The 23828-nt window shown below is 39.6% G+C and overlaps 1 protein-coding gene across 7 annotated transcripts in view; it reads left to right on the top strand.

Moving 5' to 3' along the window:
* Positions 1–23502, top strand: part of LOC140337681 (vascular endothelial growth factor A-like) — a 32422-nt gene extending 8920 nt beyond the window's left edge. For 3 of the 7 annotated variants that reach the window (XM_072421476.1, XM_072421475.1, XM_072421474.1), the window contains exons 4-6: positions 111–307; positions 1907–1980; positions 6527–8348. In XM_072421476.1, the coding sequence (XP_072277577.1) occupies positions 111–307; positions 1907–1980; positions 6527–6845 (590 nt within the window). In that variant the 3' untranslated portion in view covers positions 6846–8348. Of the gene's footprint in view, positions 1–110; positions 308–1906; positions 1981–6526; positions 8349–14444; positions 14611–18580; positions 18614–19895; positions 19986–20674; positions 20798–22291 lie in introns of those variants that run through there. The other 4 variants (XM_072421477.1, XM_072421478.1, XM_072421480.1 and 1 more) reach the window with 4 other exon arrangements.
* The last annotated feature ends 326 nt before the right edge of the window (positions 23503–23828 follow it).

Raw genomic sequence — 23828 nt, 5'->3', positions numbered from 1 at the left:
ACAGTTATTATGTATTCATTAAAAAGTCTAAAATCAGAGTGGTTTGAGAATATTTCGATATTATTAAATAATAATAATAATAAAGCGATTTTTTGATATGTGTTATCTAGGCCGGTCCTGGTCAGATATCTATAACCGCAGTAAGTGCCAACCTCGATGGGTTCTTCTGAATCTACTCCATGAGTTTCCCCAGTTTTCAGAATTCCTCTTCAAGCCAGCATGTGTGTCTGTCCAACGTTGTGCCGGATGCTGTTTGGATGAAGCTCAGAGCTGCTATCCATTGCAGTCACAGATTGTAAAAATGGAGGTGATTATTAAAATTATCAACTTTAGAGGTCCCATATAATTATACCTGATGCACTACGATAAATAATAAAATGTTTTCCATTTACTATTGTTTGGACTACAATGCCTCCACAAATGTATTAGACATTTTGTAAGGCATCTATGCTCCAAATTCCTGCCAGGGCAGTAACAGGAATGTCTTCAGTATGCTTACAAATGTACTGTACAGTTTTTCATTGTGCTAAGGTAGGGTGGTAAAATTTTAATAACACTAGTTATTACAATCAATTTCAGTTAAACAATCAATTTGTATAGATTCTGAAGAACAGAAGTCATTCCAAAAGATTGCATCTTGAATAGCCCAAACATTTTTTTTAAGTTTATTGTTTTTAAAGAGTAAAAACTAGTGAATACCTACACTGAGGTAGCAAGTGTCAAAGTCAAAGGTGAATCATAAAACATAGGAAGCCTGTACTGTATTGCAGTAAAGGCTTACTGTACTGCAATACACTATACTACTGTATTTGCTGTTGATTGAAAATGAGGAGTTTTTTGGGATATTGATGTTTAGGATAAAGTTAAAGTAGCCGTAGTAAATGATTTTATGTATAATAAACATAACTAAAGACCTATTCTCCAGGAAAACTTTTTTATTCGTAGACAAGGTCTTAAATTGTTTACTCTTGAAATCCACTTGTCTGGATTGCTTAGCACTGCTTGCCTAAACTTGGGGTGCAGCACTGAACACTGCAGAGAATAATCACATGACTTCCCTCATTAGGATTACATATCTTGTCATCCCTAGCATCATGTAAATAAAATGCATGTGTTCCTCATATATACATATACATATATAGATTTTTTTTAAGGGATCTAAATTTAAAAACATTACTATTTCACCAATTGTGAAATGTCATAGTATCACATGTGTCATGTGGACACATTGTACAGTAAATGTATATTCATACAATTTAGGCCAACCTAAATACCGCGTACACACGTGCAATTCTTGTCGTTCCTTGTCGCAGCTCTTTCACGATCCTTTCCAATGATAAAAACTGCACGATGCATGAAGGAGTGCTGTACATACAGCACCGTTCTGCTCTATGGAGAGGGGAGGGGGAGAACGACGAAGCGGCACCCTGCTGCGCGCTCTCCCCCTTCCCTTGCATTAGGATCGCTCGTCGTTCCTCCAGGACGGATCCACGGATGATGAACGACATAGGCTGTACACACGACAGATTCTCGCCTGATATCCATCCTGAGCCGATTATTGGGCGAGAAAAATTTGACGTGTGTACGTAGCTTAAGAATAGGCCAGTGGCTTGTAAAGATGTTCTAAAAGCTTTAATTGTAAACAATGTGGTAGTTTCTCTTAGCACAGGCCATAAATCAGTAGTACAGGCTTCACAAAGGTATTGCTGCTTTATAAAAGAATTTTGAAATGGCTATTTACCTGATCAATAACAAAGCTCTTGTAAAATAATAGATTTTGGCAGAAAGGCTTTTATGTGAAATGAATATTTCTGCTTGACATGCAAAATTCAAGAGAACAAATATTAGTTTTCTCCTATTTAACTAAAATGATAAAAACATTATAAATATTATTTCTAATATTTAGGTTCAAAGGACAAAATCTTTCCAGGAGGAATACACAAACATATCTGTTATTCAGCATACAGATTGTGAATGCAGGTAAGATGTTCTGATTCACTTTTGCATTTTTTTTAGTAATTTTGTACACACTTGTGTATTCTTTTTTGCTTTTATTGATACATTTGTATTTTGTGTGGCAAGTTACCTCCACAGAATAATCATATTTTGGAATAATATATTCCCGGACCTGGATGGTGAATTTTGGGGATTGTATCTTTCTTTCCAAAGTAAGGAATATTAAGAAAAATGTAAAATAGGTAAAGGGCAGTAGGTTTTTTTTTTAAACTGGCAAAGGACTATAAATAGACACTGAAATAAAGGCAAATGGAAGACATCCCCTATCCATTAATATTGTTATTATAATTAATTTCCAGTATTTTTATAATGTCAACGTACTATGCAGCACTTTACAAAGTTCATAGTCATATCACTAACTTTCCCTCAAAGGGGTGCAAAATGCTCATTGATTTTTGCTTTTACTTTTGGAGCTGGGGTCCGAGGTTAAAGAGGAAGTAAACCCAAAAACCTCCCAAAACAAAAAAATATATACTTACCTTTAATCCTGCTGAGCAGTCAATCGGTCCGGATGTTTCTTCCATCAGGTATTGCGTCATCCCGGCATCCATCTTCGGACCAGCATGCTAGGCACCACTATCTTCTCTCTGTTCTTCGGGGTTCTTCTTCTACGTCGGGTGACGTAGATGGGATAAAAACTTGCTGATCTCACTGCGCATGCAGAAGGAGCAGCCAAGAGCCTCCTGGGATGCGTGACGTTGGTATACTGGAAAGGCTCTCCGCTCCCATTCATTCATTAAAAAAAGGGTGTTGCACTTAAAAAACATAAAAACTAACACAATTTTTACCTTACATAAAAGGTCTACCCAGATATGTTAGAACATACACAGGGTTAACTCTTTTTGCATTTTCATCATGTGACCATGTTAAGGCCTGATGATTGGCTGCTGAGGCCCAAATATGGCATCTTGGGAAGAGGACACATAATCCCTCATATATAGAAGAGCTAGGTGTTTACCAAGGGCTCCAACTAAGCAACAGAACATCAGGTAAAAGTTTTTTCATGTTTACTCAACTAGATACTTTGAGTAAAATGTACTGCTACCAGATTTTTACAGACCATCCAACCAGCTCAGAGGAGGAGTAGTAGGCGTGCCTGTCTTGGAGCTTGAGCTCCCTCACCTCTTCCCTGTCTGCTTCTCACATGTTCAATCCTATTCAAACTTCCAGTTCAGGTTAAAATCTGTTCAGGCGCTGTGAGAAACTTTTTAGTGTTGGATTGTGTTGCCATATGTGACAGGCAGTACAGATCCTGCAGTGTGTTGACCAGATTTCCACAACTTTTTGCATTGGTTAACCACCTGCATGTCTAAGTCACTTCACTGGACAGCCACAGCAGTAAAGTAGTAAAATGGTTATGGCTAATGGGTTTGGTATAATCAGGGAGTCACAAATTGGGTCACTTCAGGAAATATTAGCACTATTGGCATACATGTGATGATGGAAGAAAAAAGGCAAATAACACTCACTTTGTAAAAAGCTAGAAGAAATCCTGTCGTCTTGCAGATAAAATACTTGTATTTGACTTATTTTAAAGTTGATCCCAGATTGCTAGTATTGCAGTGTATCTAAAACACATCACTCTGTAATTAGAAGTGTCCTTCTCTCATAAAATATGCAATGAAGTATATTTTATTTCTTTTTGGTAAAGTAATAAAAAATCAAGAACATAAGCAGGCAGCAGCAGACAAGTAACATACAGATGTTCACAGATATGCACAATAACCATACATACTCGACTTTAAAAAAAAAATAAAAAGTTATAGGCTTCCCGCAAAGAAGTCAAGAACGACAGTGTGATTCTTCTAAGTGTAATATCTGTGGCCTACCCTGGTTGTTTTCTGTGCCCAAAATGATAGTGTGAAATGACATGTACTTCAGTCAATAAGGGCAAAGTATGGGCAAAAGTAGTTTTGAATTTAGAGTAGGGAAGGGCTAAAAACTTACAGGGTTGATTTTTTTTTTTGCTAGATGTATAACATTGGTTCCACTTCCCTTCACTTTCTGCCCCAGGGATGCAACATGAAATTAATGGAAATTCCACAAATTGAGGGAAATTCACCTGCTGTACAATTGTCCCTGGAACAAGTGTCCCTATTGGTAGAGTAATAGCATTTTGAATTTTACTTTCTCTTTGAATAATCACCTCCAACTGGGACAAATACCACTCAATCTTACTTATACTATTGTGCAAGGCTACAGGAAAACAGAATGCTGCAAGACCACAGTGACACTGTATAAATCCAAATACCAAAGATATCAGAACTATGGTTCTTTGAAAATACCTTTACTATGGTTCCATACCAACCCACACTGTATTTCAAGGGTGCAATAGTACCCTCTTATCAAGGCAACAAACAGATCAAGGGACCATTGCGCCCTTAAAACACAGGGGTTATTTTTATCAAGCAAATGAGCGGAAGTTTGCCAGACACATATTTGATCTGCAGGGCTTGGGGTATTACCACGATCCGATGGCGAGTGCTTGCGTGCTTGCCTTCTGGATTACAGTAATGATAAATGAGCATGTGGTTGAGAATTCGCCAATTTATGCAATTAATCTTCAGCTGTGCAATTTAGATGGGTCTGTAAAGCTCAGTGAATGGTGATGTCATAGCAAACAATTAGGGCACACCTGAGCAAATGGTTGAGAATGCATCAATTTACGTGAATAATATTCAGCTGTGTGATTTATGTGGTTCTGTTAAGTTCAGTCAACGATGATGTCATAGCAATCAATTAGGGTACACCTGATCCCTGTTCTATGTGCACCTAGAGCCCATCACAGGTCAATTTGATTATTTAGTGCTTGTTGTTGTTTTTTGGTAAGTGCTAAACTTTTTATGTTACATTATACTAATTTTGAAAGTGTTTTCATTTATTGTTTGATTTGCTGTAACTGTTGTTTTAATCCTGTTGTATTGGTTACAACACTGCAAACTAATTCATATCAAGCTGTATATATAATAATTAGCACTTTATAATAATCTTATCACACAATAGTATACCTGTTAAAAAAACAAAAAAATTCCAAAACATTTTGGATCTGCTCTGAATTTCATAATAGTTTTGCTTTAGGCTGGGTCTACATGGACGTTTTGTAAAAAGGCATGTAAACGTTCCTACTGCGTTTATAAGCGTTTTTATGCACTTAGGCTGGGTCTACATGGACGTTTTGTAAAAAGGCATGTAAACGTTCCTACTGCGTTTATAAGCGTTTTTTTGCACTTATTCTATCGTTTTAAAACTTTCACATGTGGGTATTTGAATGTAATATGTAACATACTTCACTAATGATGTATGCACAGGTTGTGAAAGAGGCAGCATGCCATGATGACTGATATGAATGATGGTGTTTTCCACGACCCCCTGGGCTTTTCAGCTGAGCCTTGTTGTAATTAGGCTCTCCTTGTGATCAGGGGTGACACACTGGAGTCATAATCCATGGAAGCTGCCCATATTCTTTGTCAGCTGTTAAAAGCTGTTCTCTGTCTTTATCCTTGCTGCCCTAATCATGCATATACAACCAGGGTTCAGTGTAACCCTAGAGGTTCTTACAAAGTTTTCTAAGGGTTGTGCTGTCAGTTTAGAGCTTTTTGGTGGTTAGGAGCCTTTCCTACTACTGACTACCACACTAACGTACTGTGAGCTGTGGACATAGTATTTATAGTGGGGCTTCCCTAAACACCTTAAAGATAGTTCAAGGGTTCCCCCATGGTCACAATATTGTACAGTAAGGTAATAGCTTTGCAGGCAGCAAACAGTTACCGATTTCTTCCTAATGTTGTTCATTGTGCCAATATGTTGTCGAGGACCTAAGCAGAAGAAAAGAGAACTTGAGGTGTATGACTGAAACTACTTAGCAACATATTAGGTGTCTTTAGGAGTTAACTACTGCTACTGTTAGTTGTATTACAGTATTTACATTATACATTAACTACTAACCAGCCCTCAGGCATTTCTCCAGAGTTTACCTTCTGGTAGAGGGCTGTCCGACTCAGGATATGGGCATCAGGGCATGACCCTGGGAAACCTGTGCGTGCACTCATGATTCTCCCGTTGGCATCACAGACTACTTGCACATTCAGCAAATGATACTGCTTCAGGTTTCTAAATGATATTTTCTGTTGTTTAGGGGCCCGAATCGCCACATTGGTGCAATTGATGGCCCCCAATATATTCGGAAATCCAGCTTTACATTCCTCAACTCCCGAGCTGTGTGAGGGAAATGAATATACAGTGTGACAAAGTCCAAAATGGCATTTATGACCTGCAAAAACACCCTGGATACTGTAGGTTGACTTAGGCCGCAAAGTAATCCAGAGGTCGTCTGGAATGATCCCCCGCCTAGTATGTATAAAGTGGCCAGGCGTCTGGTAACTCCTGGCACAGCCTGGCTTCCTTTGGTCTTGGGTGCAATTTTGTCCTCCAAAAGTGTGTAGAGGTTCTGTATTACTTGACGTGACAGACAGAATTGCACTTTAACACTGTGGTCCCGCTTGTCATCCAGGTTGGTCAGATGCAAGAAAAAGCGTGGCTGCCAGACCCGTACAAGACTTTGGAATGAGGTTGAAGGCTGCTCCTCACCTTCTTGGGGAAAAAGGAGCAGCATTATCTTGTGCAGCAATCACCGTTTTGCGACAACAACTGTGCTCACAATAACAACAATCACCTCCATAAACGGCAGAACGTGCAAATGCGTGTGGTGCATATATCACGTACGCGTGCACTTGCGGGTGAGCGTACTTGCATGCAACACGAATGTTCGCCGTATTCGTGAAATGCGTACGCACCATTGCAACCCTATATATTTTCAGAGAAGTACTTAGCCTTTCTCTTGGCAACATTAAAAATTTTGGCTTGCAAAAAAAGGAAAAAAATATATATGTAAGGTAAGAATCCACCATTTCATTTACTCATAAAAAATGTTTTTTCTTGGGTTGTCCCATAACGTTTTTTTTTCCTCCTAGGACCAAAAAGCCTCTCTTAAAAGAAAAACAAAAAAAAACCCATCACACCCCTGGCACCACTGCTGGCATCACTGGCACTACCACTTGCACTGCCACCCCAGAGCATATTCCAGCCTATTGACCAGCAGGCACCTCCCAGCTTGGCATTTTGAATCAGCCCAGGGATTCTGCTTTGCGGTCTCTGGAAATGGCTGCATGAGACTGCAGCTCTGACAGGCACCGGCTGATTTCTCACCTAAACGGGCACCCAGCTACTCCAGGATGGGCAGAGTGAAATGGGCCAAGACGGAGAAGCTTCCCCCTACCCCATCACAGCGCCTCCTTTCCTCTCAGCCCTCAATTAGGGCTTATATTCATGAAGCTCCTGCCGGCCTCACAGGATTCCAACATGACACCACCTCTTTCTCCTGCTCCTCACACATGGTGTCTAGAGGGACCCCCAGATCACAGATCAGAAGACCCAGAAGTGACAGGCAACACGGGTAAGTTTTTCCCCATTCACAGAGGGTTCCTCCTCACCAGAAGCACACCATACAGGGGGGCTTTCCTACTACCCTGGGGGCCCCTGTACCTCTATGGATGTCACCATCTCAGCTGTTTTCAGGCCTGATGCAGCCTCCTCTCCCAAGGAAGGGATACCCTAGGCCTCTGATGACTCTCAGTTATCTGGTCTCCCCAGGTTTAGCAGGATTTTCCTCCCATGGGCCTCTCACTCCCACCATGTAGCACAGCTTCAGGAAGGTCCACAGCTTCAGGAATGTAGCCCATAGATTAGAAGACCCCTTCAAGCCTTGTAAGAAAGGGTCTGTACAAATGAGTGATGAAATGGTTCCCCCCTGGCAACAGTATTTTCAGATGCTGCCCACCAAAGCAGACTTTTCAATTACTGATAGCAGAAGTGCAGGCTACCTTCCGTGCAGAAATAGGGCTTCTGCATACAAATTTACAGCCCCTGGCTGGGAGAGTAGGAGACCTGGATGAGAATTTACAACAGGCTAAGGGGGACATTGAGGCTCTCACCAATAGATCCCGCGACTATCACCTGAAAATTAGGGATCTCTATCGCCACTTTGAGTCCGTGGTCTACCTGAGGCTACTCAAAATTCAGACTTGTGCTACAAGTCTTCTTTAACTGCCTCTGAGGGCGCCTCTCCTTACATGATGTTGGCATTACAATGGCATATTGGGTCTTAAAGGCAATCTGCCTCTGCTGCGAGACCACGTGATGTTCTATGCAAACTTGTGGATTCGGACTTGAAAGATGAAATAATGGCCGCAGCACGCAACATGTGCAATCTGGAGTTTGATGGGGCTCCACTGCAGCTCTGTCAGGATTTATCCTGGCATACCCTACAACAACGACAGTTCTTGCAACCGCTCCTTACCCTATTACAGGACAACTGCATTCCTTACAGATGGGACTTTCGGTTTAGTCTGACAGCACGCAGTGGCAGGTTGTCAGGGGTTCTGTACTACCCAGAAGATCTGTCATCTTTTTGCTGAAGCTTAGGAATTACCATACCTAAGCATTCAGGATGGGAACCTGAGGATCTTTTGCCCCCTTCATCTCTATCTTGGCAGATAGCCACATCTAGGAAACGGTTCAGGCGCAGAGTTCGGCACTTCCCTCCAGCTCCACCAGACAGTGGATAGCAAGGTTAATCCTTCTCTGTCCCTACTGCAAGGTTATTTACTTTATTCCTATGATATAAGCTGTTTGCTTTTTTTTTTTCCTTGTTTTGCCTTGATTTTTGATGATGAAGTTTAATGTCGTTTACTCTGTGACTGCACTCCTGCTATGGTGTCTACTGCAACAGAACTCAATTTTTTCTGGTTTCTGTGATTGCACTCTATATGTTTTATTGCATTTACCCGCTACAGTAGATTCTTCCTTCTCAGGAAAAATTTGAATGGCAATACTGTTAGTAGTCAGTGGACTATCTCAGGGCCTGCTGTAGCCTGTTTTTGTGGTATTCAACCGTTATATCGACTGTTTTGCCTAGATCTAACGCTGACATGCTGGAATTTATTGTTATTTCCTCATTTACACTATAACCACTGTATTTTTTCAATGTGCAGTAGTGCTCTTTATCTTTAAGTGGATATGCTACATTTGCCCTGCAGATCCTTGGGAGGGGGGTTTCACACCGGGCCTAGTTTTGCTGGGCGTGGTGGGGGATCTCTCACTGGGTCCAACTTTGCCGACTGCGATGTTTATTGAGATTATTTTGGTTCATTCTGGAGGCTGTTGGGCTTTCAGTCCCTTTGGGAGTGTTGGTGTACTCACCAGGTACGTTTGTTCTCTGTCCGCCTTGGAAGAGGCACAGGAACTGGCGGATGCTAAACACCTCCTGGTCGCTGACCAGCAACTGTTTCAGTTTGGTTTATTGTTTATGTTATGTATTTCTCTGTTCCCTCTTTCCCCTTCATGGGGCGCCTCCATTGTCCACAATTGTATATTCAGGAGCCCATAGCTACCCTCCTCTCCACTTACCTGGCAACATGGGAAGCCTTTGCTACATTCGTTTTGTAAAATACTTTAATGGCTACTAAAATTTTATCCCTCAATGTGCGGGAACTAAACTCTTAACACTAAGAGGAAACTGGCACTCAGAGAATTTAAACGCCAGTCTGCAGATGGTATATTTCTGCAAAAGACGCATTTTGACAGCACAGATACCTTTAACTTTGTCTCTAAATATTACCCTGGTGCTCACTCTCCGTCTAAAAAGCGTGCAGGGGTTGCAATTCTGAATAAAGACTTTTTTAAATTCCCCCTCATACATTCTATTACTGACCCGGAGGGCAGGTACATTATTTTACATGGTACCCTACAAGGGGTCCTTTTAACCATGTGCAACATTTATGCTCCTAATACGGGGCAGTTTAAGTTTCTCACTAAAACATTACTCAAGATAGGATGTCTGTGTATACATCCCCTCCACCACCTACTGTGCTGCAATGCTTTTTTAGGCAGCTTATCAGATGTCACCAGCTGGCGAATTCATATGACAGCTGGCGAATTCAGCACCCTACAAGTAAGCAATTTACTTTTTTCTCCCCTCCTCATCAAACCCATACCCGCATTAACTACCTATTCATTAATTTACTACTCCTGAGGAACAGTATTTCTGCTGATATTTACCCCATTTCATGGTCAGACCATGCCCCGATCACGTTGGAGGTTTTGTTTGCCCCCTCTAATACTAGAGTATGTCACTGGCGGATGAATTATTTTCTTCTTAAAAACATGGACAACAAACTGTTCCTTACTGCTGGAATACAAAACTATTTTGCCGAGAACAAGGGTTCAGTGGCGCACACTTCCACTCTCTGGTAGGCCCACAAGGCAGTCGTTAGGGACCAGTGTGTGGCCTTGAGCTACCACCTTAAAAGGGAATCCAACCTGCAGCATGTCATAACGGTACAGGCAATACGGACTGTGGAGGAGAAGCTCTCTGATAGTACTGATATACTTTGTTCCAGCTTTCTAATGCCTGGCTTGTTAGAATGTACATTTTTTTCAATTATTTTTGTATTATGCCCCAACAGTCCAGTGCTGTGTATTTTAATCCAACTCCCTAGAGTTCCCTGTTTTATTAGTGTATTCCCTTGTAGTAATTTAATATTGTGATCAATGTTGCTTAACAAATTAGGCTTAGTTCACATTAGCATTAAAAAAAATGCCCCTGCTGAGTTACAACTTGGCAGCTGCTGGGCACCTTTTATTGGGAACCGGTGATAACTGCTGGGCACCTGGGATTGGTAACAGACGATCAGTGCTGGGCTTTTCAGGCCCAGCAGTTTTTCAAGCAGCAGTGGTTCCTGGTGAGAGGTAAGTGAGGGATAAACACAGCAAATGCAACCTTACTGTCAATTATTATTATTATTAAACAGGATTTATATAGCGCCAACATATTACGCAGCGCTGTACATTAAATAGGGGCAATGTGAACTCAGCCTAACTTCAGATGTCACCTCCTAGCGCTATACCTAGGCAACACAAAGAGCATCATGCATGTGATCGCAGATGGGGTCAGGACAGCCAGTGCCCTCCTCTCATCACTTGTCAAAAACAAAAACTTCCTGTGAAATGTGTCCACCTGCAGTGTGATAGCTGTGTGTGTAAAGTCTGCTTGTCAGATTCTGCAGCCTAACAACTTATTGCGTTCAATCCTTTAGATCTCCTAAATTGTTGGTTGTAATTACCTAAAATTTTTAGGGTACACAGGGGACTCTCATAGCTACTAATACCCAACATTTCTTTTTTTAATTTCAAGAATTCCAAAATATGGGGATCATGAGTTTAAAAACTTGTGGGAATTGAACATTTGGGTTGCTGTTTTATAAGAAAGTGCACCCAGGAGCCCAAAATTAAAAATGCAAACTAGGACCCCTGGGGCCACTTACATAGCAAAAAGCATTAGGGTGGGGCCCCCTAAATATATTTTACCTACCTTTAACCAAACTATAATTGTAATACTTTGCTGCCCTTTCTGCTTCTGTTCTTTGAATCCCAATTTATCTGGAATGGGAAGGTGCAGGAAACTGAAAATGTAGGTGCAAGTGGGGAACAGATGTAAAGACCCCTAAAATTTCATTAGCATGGCATCATTAGAACATAAAAACCTCTGCTCATCAAACTGTTTGCTTCCCTGCCTTGAAGCCTAATTTCTGTAGAACAGAGAGGTGCAGATAAACAGAATCATAGGTGCATGTGGGGGACACTTGTGGCCAACACCCCCAAAACTTTCATCATCATGGCATCATTACATATATTCTGCCCATCAAAACACGCTGCCCTGGTACCCATGACTTACCTTACCAGTACCTAAACCCCAATTTCGTTTTGATGGGCAGAGTTTTTTTTATGTTCTAATGATGCCGTTGTGATAAAACTTTAGGGGTGTTATCCACAGATGTTCCTCACACGGTTTGTTTCCTACACCCCGAACCCCCCCCCCCACGCGCGGAGAAATTGGTGTTCAAGTGTTAGAAGTGGCCAGTAATGTGTAAACAGGGCAGTGCGTTTGCCATAGTAATTAAATTTTAGTGTGTTATGGCCCCCCAATTTGCATTTTTAATTTGGGACTCCAAGGCACACTTGCTTTTAATACTGCAACCCCAATGTTGTATTTTCACAAGATTTTACAATTCTGATCCCTATATCATGACATTTGTAAAAGCTGGGTGCTGAAATTGTCAATGGTGGTAACTATAAGTGTTCCCTGTACCCTGCACCCTGAAAATTACAAATCATTATGTCATACAGAGGATATGAAGATTTATACACAGAGAGCTGTAAGGCTGAGGAATGTGTCATGCAGCACTAATACACACACTGCTCTGATGATGTCATTACACACGCCCACTGGGCGAAGACATTGTTTAGACAATGTGTTTTTTTTTTTTTTTTTTAAAGACTCGGCACAGCTATGAGAAGGGGAGGGGCAGCCTGAGTCTGGATCGCCTCATAGCTGGGCTGTGCTTTTCTCACTCCGCCCAGCTCTATTCAGCGGCGAACAGACCGCGCAGAGCAGCCTCTCCGTTGTCCATTCTGGGCTGCTGAAAATGTGCCGGGCGGAATAATCACTGCAGGTTGGCGACCCGCCCCCCAAGAATGGGCTGGGGAAAACGATGTAGTTCCTCCCCATGGCCATTTAAGACGAGAAAGAGATTTTAAGGTATGACCCGTCCCAAATAGCTTCCCGGTTTGAACACAACTACACCCAGCTATATGACACTATATGGTGCATCAGACGCAGAGCTCCATGGGCTCAACTTTACAAGCCACCATAGACACCTATTTAGCTGAACTGAATCTCCCGCAGTTGAAGACAGAGCACCTGGAGCACCTTCATAGCCCCATTACTGAAGAGGAAATCTCCAAGGTTATTTCTCATCTCCCTTCACATAAAGCTCCTGGCCCAGATAGTTTGCTGTATTTATATTACAAAACCTTCTTGCTGCATTTACTTCCCCATCTGGTGGACCTTTTTAATGATTTTCTCCATGGTAAACCCATCCCGCCTTCCATGTCATGCTCCCATATTACTGTTATCCCCAAGCCGGGTAAGGATCCGATGGATTGTACTAACTACAGACCCATTGCGTTACTGAACTAGGATCTTAAAATTTACGCTAAGATTTTAGTAAACCGGCTCTCTAAATTTTTACCATTCTTTGAACACAGGGACCAAACAAGCTTCATCCTATACCGTCATGCCAGTGACAATACGCGCAGAGTAATTAATGTTATTGATATCATCAACAAACGCAAAACTCCTTCACTTATCTTGCATTTGGACGCAGAGAAGGCATTTGACCATCTCAGCTGGGATGTTTTCTACGCTTACTAAAATGGGGTTCTCCGGCCCCTTTGTGGGAGCAATTCGCTCTCTTTACAGTTGCCCCTTGGATTCTGTCAAATTGCCTTATGCCTCCTCTACAATGTTTTCCATCAAAAATGGGATGCGACAGGGATGCCCCCTGTCCCCCTTGCTCTTTGCACTCAGTATTGAACCACTGGTGGAGGGAGAACGCTTTAATCCTAATATTCAGGGTGTTCCAGTAAAGGGATCCCCCTATAAAATCTCACTATATGAGGATGATGTCCTTCTCACACTTAAACAGACCCTTACTACTCTCTCGAATTTGTGGACCAAAATAAATGCTTTTAGTATTGTTTCGGGTTATAAGGTCAATTCCTAAAAGACAGAAGCCATGCCTCTACATCTACCACCCCTGCAACTCTCAGCATTACAGGATAGTTATTCCTTCATGTGGCAGGAACATTCTCTGAGTTACTTGGGAATTAGGATTACAGCTTCCTATAACAAACTGTACGCTAATAATTTTCCCCCACTGTTTCAGGAGATATACAATTATTTAAATAAATGGAAAGGGCAATCACTGTCGTTTTTAGGACGCATTGCGTCTGTGAAAATGATGCTCTTGCCCAAGCTTATATATAAATTTGAAACTCTCCCCGTCCGGGTCCCAATTTTGACTTTGAAAAAGTTGCAGGCTGGTTTTCTGAATCTTATTTGGGCACACAAGTGACACAGATAATTGGGGGTCTTGGGGCCCCAGACCTGGTTTAAATATTATGTAGCAACTCACCTTTGCTACTTGCCCACTATGGGCTGGACTAAAATACATTTGTAAGGTTATTCAAGCATAACAGCTTAAGGCTCAACTTCTAACAGATACTTTTTGGTTATGTAAAAAATGTTTTGTAAAAAAATTTGCCAGTAAGGGACAACTGAACAGCTCATGTCTAATTTTCTTCATGCTTGCCAACATCCTCCATTTGACACAAAAGCATGATTAATGAGTGGAAGTTACATGAAATCATGCTAGATCCTTGTAGTTTTACCTAAAAATGGTGAAAGTAGTGTGAAAATGTGTTTGATTTCAACATTCTTAACAAAGGGTGATTATAAGGTTTACTTACAGGCAACATCCTCTGCCTCGGCCGCCTCCTCTGCGGACTCCGGCTGCTCTGGTGTCACTTCTGCTCACTGTTTGGCTTGTGAAACAAGTGGACTTTTATTCAAGTGGAGTTAGAAAAAACAGGAGTTTGAAAACAAAAGGAGTTAAATCTTTTTAGTAACCACAAACTGTAAGTAAATTTTTATAACTCCTTGTAAACAAAAATTGTAACTAGGAAAATGAGTGGTGCCAAGGTGGAAAGTTTGGTTCAGTGCACACATGTATGCACAAATGGAGTAACAGCTCCTAGGTGAATACCGCTGTAACAAATGTGAGCAAGTTGCCTTTCTGTTTTCTTGCATTGGAGAGCTGGAGAAGCGCATTTCAACACTGAAATCACTGGATCACCTTGGGAAGGGTCTCCTGCTCACTGAGCAGGCAGTTAATGGCTTAGATGTGGAGGGTGGAGAGGTTAATCGGAAAGAACATGTAGGGAGTTGGGTTAATGTAACTAGTTGGGACCTTTACTGTTTAACATCTTTAGAAATTATATAGAGTTTGGGATTATAAGTACCATTTCTGTGTTTGTAGATGACACCAAACTATGTAATGGAATTCCAAGTCCGTACAGGATGTCTATAATCTACAAGCAGACCTGGATGTACTGTTTGATTGGGCAGCCAATTGCCAAATGACATTTAATATAGATAAATGTAAAGTTATGCACTTGGGAGCTAACAACATGCATGTTTTATGCTGTCTAGGGGGAATACATTTGGGGGAGTCTGAAATGGAAAAGGTTCTGGGGGTTCTGGTAGATCATAGACTTAATAAAAACATGTAATGCCAAGCTGCAATATCTAAAGTCAGTAACGTACTTTCTTGTATTAAAAGAGGAATAGACTGAAAAGATGGAGACATTATCCTGCCCCTGTACAAAACATTGGTCAGACCACATCTGGAATATGCAGTCCAGTTTTGGGCACCAGTTCACAAAAAGGACATTGTTGAATTGGAGAGAGTGTAGAGTGGGTTGAAAGATGTTTGAAAAGTAAAGATGCTAATTTTAAATATTATGCTTTTGTGATAGATGACAGCACTGATGCTACAGATTTTATTAGATAGGAATTAATATTGAATATAAGCTTACTGGAGAGATGGCCTCTTTAGTCAAATTAAAAGACACAACTAAGGACTAGGAGTTCCCAATTTTTTCTACTATTACATGGCAGCTAATCTAGCGAGTAGTTGATTGGAGCTACAACGGGGTCTTTAAACAATAGGTAATGTTGGAACAATGCTCCTCCCTGTTCCTTTTGTGCTCACTGCCGTGGTTACCGTTATCCACTGCCCTTAAGCTTAAGTCGCACCCCACCCTGGGGCACACTTGGGAATTCTGCGCTAGATATCTCCATAAACTAAAAACTCTCACCTTCCCCGTCTCAGAAACCCAGCCTTCCCACCAGGAATGGAGGATCCAGTCTTTACAAAGTTGCAAACAAAGGGAATTTTTAGAGCCCTCCACTTCCTTAATTCCTGAAGTGGATGAAAGATCCGCCCTGAACTCAGCAACACAAAATTTTAGATTAGTCGTTTGGAGGGCAGCGCAGCTTTTCTATTTTCTATTTTCTCCTTACCCTAGCTCCTTCAGAGATCTTTGATAGATATCTCATACCTATCGAACGACTGTGTTTAGGTGTGGGAGGCACCCGCCATACCTTATCTGCACTATGTACCCTTTTGCAAAACTCACCTCCAGTATATTTATGGACTTATTTCTCGAACGGACTTGGGGATTTCCCTGACCGAGGACGAGAAACAGAGAATTTTACTGTGTACCCATAAATCTTTCATATGTAACAGATTTCAGGAATCGAATTTAAAAATTTTGTCCAGATGGTACCTCACCCCTGAAAAACTCCACAATTGCATCACAGAAGTATCTGATCGATGCTGGTGTTGCCAAACGGCACTTGGATCCATCATTTACATATTTTGGGATTGCCCTGTTCTCCGATCCTTCTGGATCATTTTGGGCCCCAGACAGTTTTTTTTCTATCATTGTGGCCCCAGGAATCCAAAAGATTGGACCCCTTGATGTATGTATGTCATTTGAAAGAATGATCGCTTAGCAAAAAATTAATTTCATCAAGGACAGGCTGATGGATATGCACGTCTAGAAGCACTACATTATTTCATAAATGTTCATTAATGTTGGGAGAATACGCCAGTGTATTCTTGGCAGCTTAAAATGCATTGTTAAATAGGTTGACTTGATCGGATGTGGGATTGGGAATGTGCACAAGCGAACTTACGATTTTTCTTGATAAATTAACAACAGTTTCAGTTGGTATAGAACCTTAGTATGGGGATTTTAAAAGAATCATTAGTGTCATCTTTACTTCTAGTAATAAAAAACTGTCCATTTCCTGCTCTACCAAAAGCTAAAATAGAAAATTTGACAGGAGTCTTCACAGAGCACAGCTTTTATTTTTGGAACTTACTTTTTGTCATCCAGGTACTGTTGTATTATACCACTTAGTAGTCTATATAAAGGAGTATATATAACGGAGCGCTCGTTCGTGTGTGTACGCACCTTTACACTTTGACATATGTGGGGTGGGGAAGGTATTGTATTACTGGTTAACATTTGGCAAGGTTCCTGGTTTTGGAGGTTTTTTACTACATTTTTAATGTAAACCAAGTACATATTTTATGGATTGTACATTGTATTTTTACATATTCTTCAAAAAGCCACACAAAAGGTGCACTTTTTATAGATTCTGTTTCTTTTTTTTCATTATATATAACACTGATCTACAGATGACTTTTCCATACAACCTTACAGTACCATTACTTTATATCTGTGGTTGTTAGTTTAGTAGCTTTTTTGTGGCTTCTAGAAATGCTCTTAGGGTCAACCTTTCAATGACAGATTACGTAAACTTCCACTGGTGATTTGGTTATAAAAAATCCAGCTTGCCTGGTGGTGTTGTGACCCTTTTATATGTTCTGAGTGACTGACCCAGAATGAGTATACAGCTCATTGTCGCACTGTTATTGGCATGCTTGTTTCAGGTGTGCCACTGACACTACAGACACCAAAAAAAAAAGCTTTACATCTAGGGCATCAGCATTTCTTACAGGAAAAGTTTAGCAATTTCAGTTTATATGGTACTGCCTTTCCATTTTCAGTGCCAAGCACTCATCTATCACTAGTGTTTTAGCTGGGCACCTGCTACGATTAATAAAAGTGTAAAACGGTGGCCAGGAGTTGCAGTATTGGTGTGATCGAGCAAAGCACAAAGTGCTGAGATTTGCAGAACATGCATTGAAAGAAGTCACAATGGTTCCACAAATTAATTATCTTGTTTGCTGTCATACATATATGTCTGGAGCAGACAGAAAATATCTGCATATGCATGCATTTGTATGTCTAAGAACACTCATAGGGCCTTATGAAACACTTTAGGGTGCTCAATTTCAACATTCCAGGGTTTAATCCTTTATATTAGGCCACCAACTGCACCACATGAAAAATTTATCCATGAGGAATAGAATGAAAAAAATATGTAACTGACCACCAGTTGGGCTATATAACACACATTTGTGGTCACCAGATTCATTACATGCTCACATGATAACAGATAATAGAGAAATATTTTAATCCATGGAAATGTGACTGGGGAATAAGGATGGATTTGTTTACTCTCAGGGCTAGTATAGACTGGTAAGTTTTCACTTTCAAACCAATTTCCGATCCATCAAAATTATCACAGCCTAAGTGAATCTGAAAGAAGTTCAGCAGCTATCTGTTGATATGTTTATTATTATTATTAATAATAATAATAATAATAATAATAATAAAGTTGATTTTTGGGTTCTGACTTGTAGATTGGATGTACTGACTGAAAGCCACTGTAATTCATTGACCTGAATGGGTCCTATTGAAAATGTCATACATCCAAGAATCTTATTATATTTGAAGATGTTGCAAAATATATTGCAGGGTGAACAACTTCTAAAGGTTGCATTGGTTGGTTCTTTTTATCCTTTTTGCATTGTATTCACATATAAAGACTGGATTTTCTACACCTATTAAACAGCCTGAGTAAACATTTATTTTTATTTTTATGCATTGTTGTTTTAATACTTTGTAGGCCCCGTGACAGTGGTATCCTGAGACCTAGCAGGTAGAGTTTTTCAGTATATTTCTTGACTGATTTCTCATTGACTGCATTTATTTTTCTGTGATATCTTACAGTTGTAACATAAAACATGCAATACTGTGGTATGCTTTGTCGTCTCTGCTATACCAGATGTAGAGAAGCTGTGAAGCCTGCAGCTCTCATATGCTGCTGTCAGAGCTGAATTTATGTCAATGGGGCTAGAACATATTTAGCCTTAAGCCAGGTACTGCTTTTGTATAAAATATTTCAAACACTTATTGTTAGTGAGCACATATTACCAGCACCATATTCTGTGATTTATATGTGACATCAATGGAAATACATAGCTGTTATTGCCGTGTAACTAGAAATGGAGACAAAAAATTGGGGTGCTTCCCAAAGCACCCCCTTTCCCTTCTGATGTTGAGGGCAATGTGAGGTGGACATAGCAAGGCTACATGTACTTTAAGGCATACCTCAAACATAATATTTAAAAGATTTGTGTACTTTCAATATGCAGTTTTAGTCCCTGTAAAAGACCCTTGGTACAGTATTTTTCCAATACTTTTCCATGGCTTTTTTTTACAGTAGTTTGCCTTATCAGCTCTTAAATTGGAATCAGTGGAGCTTGCAGATAAACTTTAAGTGGGCAGGGGGGAAAAAAGCACTACTGCGCATTCTATATTTAACTGACATCAAACCTGGAAAGATTTACCAAGGTTCACCCAGGGAATATTTGATACTAATTCCTGTCCAAAAAGGCAAATTCCAGTACATCCAAATTCTTTTTCTTTGTACATGGCAAATGTTTAATAAAAAGACTAATTTTGGTCCTATGTTTTCCTTTTGGTCTCCATGGTTCAAATTACTTCTCTTCTTAGATTTAAAAGAAAATTAAATCCAATAAATGTCAAACTCTTTCTGGTGTTAAAATATCAGGTGGTGTTGCTTTTAGAAAAAGGTCAAGCTTCAGTCTTCTGTAATTGTAGGCTTAATGTGATCTATATGGTAAGACAAATACCAGCAACTGTTGAACAGCAGCTGGAGAATCTCAATGTGACACAAGTGTGCTTGTAATATTACAAATTTATTTTAATTTTATGTATATCTCTGTATGTGCTGTTTAACCTCATTTGAACAAAGATAGTTCAGCAAAACAATTTTACCTGTCTGCCTAAGTAGTTCTTATCTTTTACATGCAATCTTGTGATTAAGATGGCCTTGCATTTTGTTAACCTTTTCTTATTTGCAACGGCTGTTTCTCCATAATATGCTTCTTAATAAGTGTTGTTTTTGCTTTTAACAGACTCTCTGTAACCTCGGATTTAAAGAAAGCAAAGAAACGAAGGAGAAAAGGAAAGAAAGGCATACACACCCCTAAGGATGCAAGGTTTGTAGCTAAATGAGATTCGTTGGTCACTAACGTTGGAAATGCCATGATAATGAGCTTTAGTGAAGATTGTGGAAAAAGATGTAATATGTGCCAAATACATACAAATCAAATGATCGATTTAGGCCTAAGTCTTTGCAAACACTGGAGTTTGTGCCTCTGATCCTTTAGCTTTTCCTTTCTATGCTGCGTTTTATTTCTTGTCTTCTATTATTATTATTATTATTATTATTATTATTGTTAGGGGTTGCAAGTTACAGACAGATACAAACAATGACACAGGTGGAGGAGAGGACCCTGCCCAAAAGAGCTTACAGTCTTAGAGGTGGGGGGTTGACTAATCAAAAAGTGCTTCTGTTTTTTCCTGACCCTTGGGGGGTTTGCTATTTGATGTGATGGGCTTTCTTTAGGGCTCTATCTCTGACTATGATTTTGTTTGAACATAGCATGTTTGAACATACCAGTTGCATGGATTTACCTTCTGCTTATATATTCTGCTTGTACTTTCTGTAATATAACACCCAGCCTTATCATACTGAGAAGTGTAATATTTGTATGTTTACACTTGGCTTCTTTTGTTACTGTTCCATTTTCTTTATTACTGAAAATAAATCAAATCAATACAATATTGAAAGTAAGTTTTTAGAGGAGAGTAAGTCTATGTTTTTCCCAATGCTTTTTCTTTTTCATATTAGGTTTGTCTGTCCACCTTGTGCCCAGCGGAGGACATTAAATCCTGAAAACTGCAGCTGTGTGTGTCAGAAAACTGAGGAAAAGTGCAACCGACGAGGACTTATACTTAATCAAGAGCGCTGCAGGTGCCAAATCCAAACTGAGCTCAAAGTCTGCCCCTCCCTGTGCAGGTTGATAGGGAAACTATGACAAGAATGTCCTTTAAAGCATCTTATGACAGACACATCCCAGAGTGTTGTTCCTATAGGAAAAATGGCTTGAAGAAGAAACAAGTTTCTTATAGTGCCATTCAAAATGCTCCAAACCTATTTTGACTGCATGTATTTGATTTAAACAATCTTTGGTTATGTTCCTAAAGAAATTGATCTATTTTAATCAGTATGCTTCATGAGTTAAATGTGCCTAACAGGTCAATTTTACCAAAACAAAACCAGAAAAGTTCTCTATTACCATGTGTGATGAGTGTGATATGGGAAAAAGGGTGAAACACATTCTGTTAATAGTGTTGGGTTTTATGAAACATATTTGCCAATGCGAAACATTCGAGAGACTAGAAACCATGGCTCCAGTCTGGCAAATTGACTTTTTAAATAATCTTTGAACAGTTGGGGATTTTTCTCTCTTTTCCATGGACAGCAGTCAAAAAAAAAATTTGTGTGTAGTGTGAAAGACAGCGAGTATCAAATTGACAAAGTGCCGGATTGTTCATTGATCAAAAATTTAGCCACCGTGTACCAGGATTTATTCCTAAAATAAATTGCTAGAAAATGAAGATACCTGAACTATAAATTATGAAAAAATCACTTTTAATTTGCTAAAATTACTTCAGCAGCTAGTTTGAAAGATTTTATTTGAGACATAAATTTACTTAGACTTTACCAATGGTTTGACCTTGACGATTTGAGAACCATCTCGCTTGAATAACTGTACTCCAATATGTCCCAAAACTTTGGGATCTAGGGCTCCTAAATACACCAGTTAATAAAGTAAAAAAAAAAATGGCATGTTTGGGGATTATTAAGTAAAAGGATTAGCAAAAGGTCCAGAATTTGAAGGTGTAGTGGCCCAGATTTAAGAGTTTATTACACATTTGTTTTGCCAAGAATAGTATCATCCTTCAAGCTTGCATTTTTTAATGTTATAATTGACTTATTTTCTGATGCAAGTATACTTAGTTATATTCCAACCTTTGTCTTAGAGTAAATGGTACAGCTCAACTGCAGCTAAAAGATTTTTCACTTTAGATGGGAAACAATAAATAGGGGAATGCTTTCCACTTCCAATCTGCTTGATGAATGTATTTTTTCCTAAGACAGAAACTGCCACTTACATTGGGCCTGATTTATTAAAGCTTTCCAAGGCTGGAGAAGATAATATTTCATCAGTGAAGCTGGGTGATACAGCACGCTAGGAATGAATCTGGTCCAGGGTTTAAAACATTTGCTCACAAATATCAAATGACTTTTGAGAAATCCATTCCAGGTTTTCTGGATCACCCAGCTTCACTCATGAATGTGTTTCTGCTTTGGGTTCACATAACACTGATTAATAGAAGTTAGGTCAATACCACCTTTTAATTGTCAATGCAAAAATATAAGTGTCTCCTTTTCTCCATACAGGTGTGAAAAGCCAAGAAGCTGACAGTCGCTCAAGAAAGCAAAATGACTACACTTTAAATGGTTTTATATCCAGAACCATATGACTCCGCACCTTACAGCATGGGTCTCTCGGTCACCTCTCACTGGTAAAATAGGGATCACAGCTGGAAAACAATCACTGGAGAATATCATGACAAATGTTACGTGGCCTTAATATTGGAAAGCTTGTTATCAGGTTGGCGACCTGGTTGACAAATATATGGTGGACTTGATGAAGAGTAAACTCAGGATTTTGGGCAAAATAGCAAAGACTTTTTTATACTTTTTCATATATGTTTTACAGTAGATGTTTTGTTTACCTGGGCTTCAGGTTGAGTGAGCACATTGTTTAAAGAACAGATTTTCATAGAAGTCCTAAAAGTACAATTTATCAATAGCATGGTAATGCTGAACACCGTTCATGATGAAAGTGCTGGATATCAAGCTTCTAATGGGCTTCAGTAGGCTTAAGCTTGGTTAAAGTGAGGATCCACATCCACATTGTATATTAAGATTTTAACAAAAGAGCCTAAAGTCTGATGAAACCTTTACAAATGCTTTGCAAAAGCCTGCCATATACACTGTCATTCTACAAATGTGGAGGCCTAAGGCATCTATGTACTTTTTATTTTATTTTACTAAAAGAAGACTAATGTAAAGCGAATAAAAACCACAAAAAAATCTAAAACCCTATCCTTTATTATCCCCACCCCTATGAAGTCATTCAAGTTAGAATGTAAGGACTTGGCAGAAAAAAAAGAAGTTTCAGATATTCTAAATTCCTAAATTAACTTTTAAGAAGAACTCACCTCAGGACAAACACCTAGAAACATTGCATTATGATAAAATCACATTTTTTAAATATCAGCTCCAGAAGTACAAGCATTGAAGTTTAATGATTACTTTTAAACTACAATGTGCGCAGCTGACAAAATTGTCAGCAATTGGCTCATATAACAGTATAGTTTTTGATTTTGTTTATTATTGTTTTGTCTATTCTAAAAATGAACTGCAAGTTACTAACACGGGCTTTATTTATTTGTCCATATATTATGTATCATTTTATTTATCACTGTATAAATCTCTGTTCTGTAGTTCTCTGTTTTTTCTAAGAAAATATATGTACAAGTATATTTATAAATTCCTTTACATCTTTAATTTTTTTTAATAAAGTAATGCAATATCTGTTTCCTAATTTACAGATTACTAGTGTGCTGAAGTCCATCAAGTTCAACCTCTAGGGAAATAAACATATCCCAGATTTAAAACACTATAAGACATAGTTGGTCCAGAGGAAGGCAAAAAAAGAAACCTAGTTCCCTAAACTGGTTTTTAAGCATCCTCCATCTTCCATTTATATTGTCATTGGTTCCAACATGAACCAAGACAGCTGGGTCCTGTCCAGCCCCTCCCAGTAGTTTGTCCACTTGGTCCACCACACGCCGAACCCTGGCAACGGGGACAGCAAACCATTTTGTTGAAGGGATTTAGGCGACCGGCTGTTAGGGGTAGCAGTAAT

The sequence above is a fragment of the Pyxicephalus adspersus genome, chromosome 9, assembly GCF_032062135.1.
Source record: "Pyxicephalus adspersus chromosome 9, UCB_Pads_2.0, whole genome shotgun sequence".
Lineage (NCBI taxonomy): Eukaryota > Metazoa > Chordata > Amphibia > Anura > Pyxicephalidae > Pyxicephalus > Pyxicephalus adspersus.
The sequence above is the reverse complement of the archived record's forward strand: the minus strand, read 5'-3'. Positions and strand labels throughout refer to the sequence as shown.